The 7,341-nt window shown below is 39.1% G+C and overlaps 1 protein-coding gene across 2 annotated transcripts in view; it reads left to right on the plus strand.

The window, feature by feature from the left end:
* The window catches only part of EPHA7 (EPH receptor A7), a 213,384-nt gene extending 206,381 nt beyond the window's left edge, over positions 1–7,003 (plus strand). For both annotated transcript variants that reach the window (XM_048494244.1, XM_048494234.1), the window contains exons 16-17: positions 1,677–1,832; positions 4,144–7,003. In XM_048494244.1, the coding sequence (XP_048350201.1) occupies positions 1,677–1,832; positions 4,144–4,258 (271 nt within the window). In that variant the 3' untranslated portion in view covers positions 4,259–7,003. The remainder of the gene's footprint in view (positions 1–1,676; positions 1,833–4,143) is intronic.
* Positions 7,004–7,341: the final 338 nt, after the last annotated feature.

Raw genomic sequence — 7,341 nt, forward strand, 5'->3', positions numbered from 1 at the left:
CCTCTCACATCTTGTTTATTTGTACTTCATTTTCTGTCCCAAAGCAGGATGCACTATTTAAAAACAAACACCTAAAAGATTATAACTCCCTTCTCAAATCTATGAACAGTTACAACATTAAAATACATTAAAATTCAGTATTACTTTAAAAAAATAGATATGTTAAAAGCAACAACAGTATCTTTGCTCAATTGGTATAAAAGGTTTTCCAGTATAAAAATGAAAGCAATTTATAATATAAGGTCAGGGAAGTAGCCAAGCTAATTGACTTTGGGATTAAGCACCACACTTGGCTACCACACTAATGATCTCAGAATGGAGCCTTTCAAGCAAGCAAATAGGACTAGTTGCCTCTTACAGGTTCATTGCAAGGTAGAAAGCACTTGTTTATCTCACGTTTATTTTCTTGAATTAAAAGAGGTATGTTCATAACTTCCATTTATAATCTTCAAAATTTTAGCTCAGTTTCATTGGAGTAATGGTTTGGGGCTATCAAACAATGATGTACTTAGTTTACTTTAAGTTCTTTTCTCTTTATGTAATTTTATCATCTTATCTGAGATTGACACAAAGGCCCATACTTCCAGAAGTATTCACTGTGGCTTACTTCCAAGTAAGCATACATTGGATTACAATCCTGGGCTTATAGTCACAGAATCTCAGGGCCCTTGCAAAATAAGAGTCATTTGTGTATCAGATATGTCAATTTACAGTCCAATCCAGAGTGGTCTTGTGAGCAGGGACGCTGCCACACTGGCACTGCCCCACCTCCTCCACAGGGCTTTCCCACAGCACCAAAAAGTGAACATTTAAAAAAATAGGTTTTCGATAATCCCCCCACAGGAGGAAGCAGTGATACGCCATGGAAAATGTGTATCTCGAAGCCGGCTCCACTGGCACAATGGGGTCGGGTAGGCCTTTGCACCCCGGGCCCTCCTGGAATGCTCCTGGGCATACCAGTGCAGTGTTTTGCACCAGCAGGCCTGGGCAGGACGGCAGCTTTTGGGTTGGGCGTCTTGATGCTACGTGGCACCCACTGGGCTAAGTTGCCCACCCAGTACATTTGCCTCTTGGGCTGGCTCCAGAGGGGGATTCGGTCCCCTTCTGAATTGGGCTGCCTGTGTGCTAACTGGAGCAGCAAACAGTCAAATGAGTCAATTTTATAGCAGACCCTCATGCTATTTACCACTTTATCCAAATAACTTTTAGTGATTTGCTCAGGAGAAAATTTGCTCAGGAGAAGTCACCACCTAAACACAAGCATAAATCAAGTTCCACCAATGACATGATTGTTCAGCAAATTCCTCATGCTTTTTCTACCCACATTTGATAATTAAGATCAAGATTTTCCTCTTACTTGGTTTTTGCATTCGGCCAAAACCATTCTGATTCTGCTTCTAGAGGAATAACATTTTTATCCAGTTCCCGGTGATTCAGTAATGTTTATTCACAATGTATAATAGTGTCCCCTGTTTCTATGCTCCTTTCTAATTTAAAAACCAGCAGTAGTTTTAGAGTTTTTGGTTGCTGTTATGAGAGCTGAAGAATGTTCTGAAATCTTTGGGTCTTTGCCATAATGTTAGCCCACCTAACAATGACCACTTTCTATTCCTAATGCCAGTACTGTAATTTTTCCATTATAGTGATAATAACTTTGGCTTTCCTTCCTCTCCTAGGCCAATCAGCCCTCTTCTGGACCAGAACACTCCTGACTTCACCACATTTTGCTCTGTAGGAGAATGGTTACAAGCCATCAAGATGGAAAGATATAAGGATAACTTTTCAGCTGCAGGTTACAATAATCTTGAAACAGTAGCCAGAATGACTATTGAGTAAGTTAACTGTATGTTTGTAGTTCTGAAACTGAATGACTGCCTAGTGTTAGAAATACGTAGTCTCCATGGTTTTGAAAATGGCTTGAGCTTTAGCCCCTCAACAGCAAGTCTGTGAAATGGAGAGAATCAGTTAAGCAATGATGTCCTTCCGTAACTACAGTTACAGAAAAAAAATGCTGGAAATCCCACAGCTGCCAACACCACTACTGGTTTGGAAGGCAATGTGAAAGACAAAACAAACTGGCATACCAGTCAAGTTACATAAAATATTAAAATGCATTGCTAGCCACCCTGAGCCCTTCGGGGATACGGCGGGGTACAAATATAATTTAAAAAGAAAAAAAATTATTAAAAATCAGGGGTAGAAGAATGATAAACAGGAACCAAGCATAGATTGCTAAAAATGTCATGTAGCATGACTATCTCTTTTTTGTTGTTTATTTACAAAATTTATATCCCATCTTTCTGACCCCACAAGGGTCACCAAGGAGGCTAACAATTTAAAATATACATAATAAAAGTACATTATGAAGCCCTTATAATAAAAGCAGACATTATAAAGCCATTATACTAAAACGTATGAAGCATATATAATTCTTTTTTTTAAAAAACTGTAATGGCCCAATCTGGGGGAAGGGTGAATCACTGTTGGGAGGCAGAAATGCCTTCCCCGGGCCACTTACCCCAGCAGAGGGGCAAATCTGCCAGTAGGCAGCCACTGCAGCCCACTGAGACACCTGGACACGGTACAGAGCACTGTCTCAGTGCCCCGTGCCTCCAGCCCTGCCAGCATAGCGGGGACATTCCAAAGTTATGCCTATGGGTAAAGCTGACCTTAGTCAGCTTCCATCCCAGCTTTGCCTCAGGATATGCAGCAGCCCGAGGCATGCACCCAATGGAGAGCTTTTCTGTGGCAGGAAGTGATTTATTTGTATTTCCCCCCACAACACACTGCGGAAAGCTTTTTGGACTGTACCACAGTGGTACAGACCCCAGCTGTTGAGGCTCTGGATTGGGCTGCCCAACATTTAAAATACATACAAAACAGTTAAATGCATACAAACCATACAAATATTGGTTAGAAAGGAGGGATCATTGAGGTGGAGAGGGAAAAAAATCACACTCAGGAGGCAGCACAGCCCTACACCAGCAGAAATGTCCTTCCTGGGGCACTTACCCTGGCTGAGGGGAAATCTTCCAGTGGGTAGCCACTGCAGCCCACCAAGACACCTGGACTCAGTGCAGAGCATTGCTTCAGTGCCCCTGTACCACCAGCCTAGCCAGTATAGCAGGGACATTCTGGAGAATTGGCCAGGGGTGGAGCTGACTCCAACCCCGGCTTTTCCTCTGGATATGCGGTGGCCTGAGGCATGGTCTTACGCTACCCTTTTGGGTGTCATAAGCCCATTGAACCCAATGGAAGACTTTTCCAGGAGTGATTTTGCATTCGATATCCAATCAATGTTGTAGGGCTAGGATTACAGAACTGGAAAAACAATATAAAAATATGATATATACTATAATGCAGAAAGTGGATTACAGAGATATAGGACAATGCAGCAAAAGCAGGATGTCGCATTCAGTAAGCCATGCAATAACGCACAAGCCTATTTGCTTATAACATTATCCTACAGAGCTACAGTTGCAATCCTTTTAAAGAATATCCTCCTTAATATTTCTATGACATAACAAAAATGTGAGGGCCTTCCTGATCTCCACAAGTTAGAAGCTTGTGTGAAAGGGCATCTGCCAATCTTACCCATTTGCCCTGTTGCATTTTGAGAAGAAGGCTTTGCTCAGATGACTGAAGCTGAGTCCAACCCCGGCTTTTCCACAGCCAGTAGCTGCTTAGAGTCAAACAAGTCACCCCACCCCACCCCATGGTTCCTTGCACTAATTAGATGGAATGCAAAGGCAGAACTCTCTCCTAGTGCTTGGCCTTTAACCTCCCATGATCTCACTTACCCCTCTGTCTTTCTGTCCCCTTATCTGTCTCTCTGAGCTTGAAAGTTATGACATTAGTTTCCCAAAGAGAAGCCTTCTGTAATTTTACAAGGCATAAAAGTCTGAACCAAAGTTTTGACAATCCAAGAAATGGCTAAAGAAGGGCAGTTTTTTTTTATATTGACATATACTGTATCTAAAAATACTTTTCTACTCTTGGAAAAATCTTTCTTTGATTGAAGGAGTATTCTGTTTATAGAACTAGTCCTTCTGTTATAGGAAGACGCTCTGTGAGAAGGGTATGTTTCGATTTAGTTCACTGTCAGTTAATTACCTAACCCAAAACCTTTCTCTTTTCTTCTAGTGATATTATGAGCTTAGGAATCACACTGGTTGGCCATCAAAAGAAAATCATGAGTAGCATTCAGACTATGAGAGCACAAATGTTGCATTTGCATGGCACTGGCATCCAAGTGTGATAGATGTTTCTCCCTTATGAGGGAGGTGACAGACTGAGAGAACAGTGCTGGCCTTCAGTCTACATGAAGTGCTGCTAGAAGACACATGATTTCCTGGGTTCTTCCTGCAGACAACAGAAGGCCCATAAGAAGCACCTACAGACTTGAACTCCTAAGTGCCACCAGAAAGTTACTTAAAAAGGGAAACCAGATCCACCGATGGCGGCAACGAAAGCAGTGACAATAAACAAAGTACTACCTGAAACACCTACAAACACCTTGAACTCTCTAACCTCCTTTTTATCTAATGGACTTTTTAAAGTGTACATAAAGGATTTTAAAATAAAGAAAGAATATATTTGTCAGATAAAAATCATGATATTGTTAAAGTCAACAAAATATTTTCCTTAAATCCTTTGATTTCAGACTCTTTTTTAAAAGAAATCAGTTATGTTTCTTCTTCATATAGACCTCTGTTTAGTGTGACCTTTATATCTTTGGACCTTCTTAGTGCTAAGCATATGACACATTATTACACTGGGGATCTTTGAAAGATTGTATGAGTTTTCATAGACACAAGAAGCATAACTAAGGAACATGTGTCTGGCTGGCCACTGGGAGAGATGAGGCAAGGTTACAATTGGATTTTCTTTATGAAATTTACTTCTGTTAATTCAATACCGCTTTGATGTGGTTTGCTAATTGGCAGGAAATCAGGAAAAAGGTTGCCAAGAGTTCTGATATTTTTTAAAAAAACAATTTTGTATAACTAATCACATGCTCTCTTTAAACAGAATATGAATAAAATTGAATATCTAGCAATAATATTCTCTAGAAAAGCCTGGGCACTTTTAAAGGAACTGACTTTAGTGGATTGCCTGGGTTAATAGAAACTGCAACATAAATTTTTCAATGAATGGATTGTAGGAGTGTCAAAAAAGACAGGTGTAGTGTTGCCTAGCCTTTGAATCTGAGCACATTTATTATTATTATTTTCTCCAGTATTTCATATTAGAAAGTCTAGGAGAACTAATTGACATATGGCTAAAGTAAGATTAAGTTGAATGTAATCCCTCTCATAAAAATAAATATTTGGAGGTGCAATCCAGAAATATGTAAGCATACCTGCAACCCAATGAAGTTAATGGGAAATTCTACTGGTATCAGTTGTTTCGTAGCCCCAGTTCATATATCCTATGTGTGGTGGTGGAGTAGCCATGCATATGTCATCATATATGGAGTCACCCCATGTCATGTAATCCTCTTCCCTCCTTGTTGACTGGAAGGAGTTGTATACTGCTGTACTATAGAGGAGAACTGGGATATCTGCCTTTAGCATCTAAAAGGAAGCACAGCATCCAGCAAGGTTGGGGAATGGAGTACAGAAGCTATTCCAGAATCTGACTTTGATAAAGTAAAATGATTCCGTGAATGAAGGTATGGGAAAATGGCCCTCACATGTTCTGAGGAGTAGAAAAGAAACCCCTCTGGACTTGCAGGGAATTCTCTTCCATATTTCCAGATCAACATTGATCCTATCAGAATGCAACAGGTCTAGACCCCATTCTGCAAATGCTTCCACCATTGGAAACCAGGGTTCAAATCCAGTTTCCTGTGGGAACTTTTCCTGGATTGCACCTTTGGGCATAGTCCCAAAGGAATATCTGATGCACAACACAGGGCAGAGAAAATTAGGCATCCTTATGCCTCAATGAGAGTACAATGATTTGAGAACTAAATTGTGCCATGTGATTTTGATGGGACATAAGAGTACCTAACTTTCTGTGGATTCTCATGTGTAAACCCAGTAACATGAATGAGAATTAAAAACATCTGTGGGGTTTGCACAGGAGACATTACTATCAGATGGTGCCTTTAGATTTTCTATTTGAGCTGTAGAGTGTAAGGCAAATGGCAGTTTAGAATTTTTGAGGGTTTTTTTACAAGATTTTTTGCCACTGTAGGCACAGTCATTCAAGACTCTGACTGAAGGGTAGCTGTTCAATGAAGTGACTTTTTTTAAGATACCATTTTAATTTAATATATGTGTACTTGAGTTTTGGTAAAATGTAGAAGTACTATAAGCAATAACAAAGTGTGTTGCAGGAATATATTTAAAAAAGAAGTGATAAATGCTGTCAAAAAATTGTGAAAATCGTGAGCCACCCCAGCAGTGACTAGCTGTACTTCCAAAGAGAACTGGGCTGCTCCCATTGGTTTTCATACTGAAAGATCCTAGGGATCAATCATATAAATTAAGTCTTGTTTGATAATGTGGGCATCCACAAAAAAATTACTGTAAATGTTCCTTTGTAAAACTTGTACATTTTATTTATACTGTCTTGTTTTGTACACACATTTCTGTGTAGTGAGCTCTGAATACATTGAAAATGCACTATATTTTTCTATTTTACCTACAGAGCATCACAAAAAGAACATTTTATTTCAGTGCAACATGATGTGTTTTCCTACATTTAGGACCAAAGATAGCTACAGGAAACTCAAATAGATAATTTGCCCACCCTCTCCCCCTGCCACATATTTTCCCCTTTTAGATCACTGTACAGGGTTATATTTGTCATTTTATTTATTTGTTTGGTTAGCAAAATCACCTATTATACTATTTTTTTCTTATTTTCCCCCTTGTTAAAGAAAATATGTAAGAAAAATTGAACAAAAAATCTTTGAATTAACATAATCCCATTACATAGACACTTCCATTTGTAATCTTTGTAATAGACTGTAAATATATTTTTGGAAATATAACAATGTGCATAAGGGTTATTATTCATTGTCCATTTATAGTTCAGCCACAACAGTTTATAATCATGGGAGAAGGTTCCAGTCTTTTTGGAACATAAAAAATGTAGACAAATATATTGATTTAAAATTCATATTTCTATGCACTGGTTAAAGTTGCTGTGATTTGGGTATTTCTTCAATTAAGTTAAAATTGCTTAAAGCATTGTTTGAGATTAACAGTTGTAGTCACTCAGAGTGAACCTTAGCATATTTACTGGATATTAACATCCATTAATTGGGCATATATTCTAGTAAAGTTGTGTAGGACAGCAGCCTAATAACCTGATCCAGCTGGGACCATG

This window comes from Sphaerodactylus townsendi, linkage group LG01, assembly GCF_021028975.2.
Source record: "Sphaerodactylus townsendi isolate TG3544 linkage group LG01, MPM_Stown_v2.3, whole genome shotgun sequence".
NCBI lineage: Eukaryota > Metazoa > Chordata > Lepidosauria > Squamata > Sphaerodactylidae > Sphaerodactylus > Sphaerodactylus townsendi.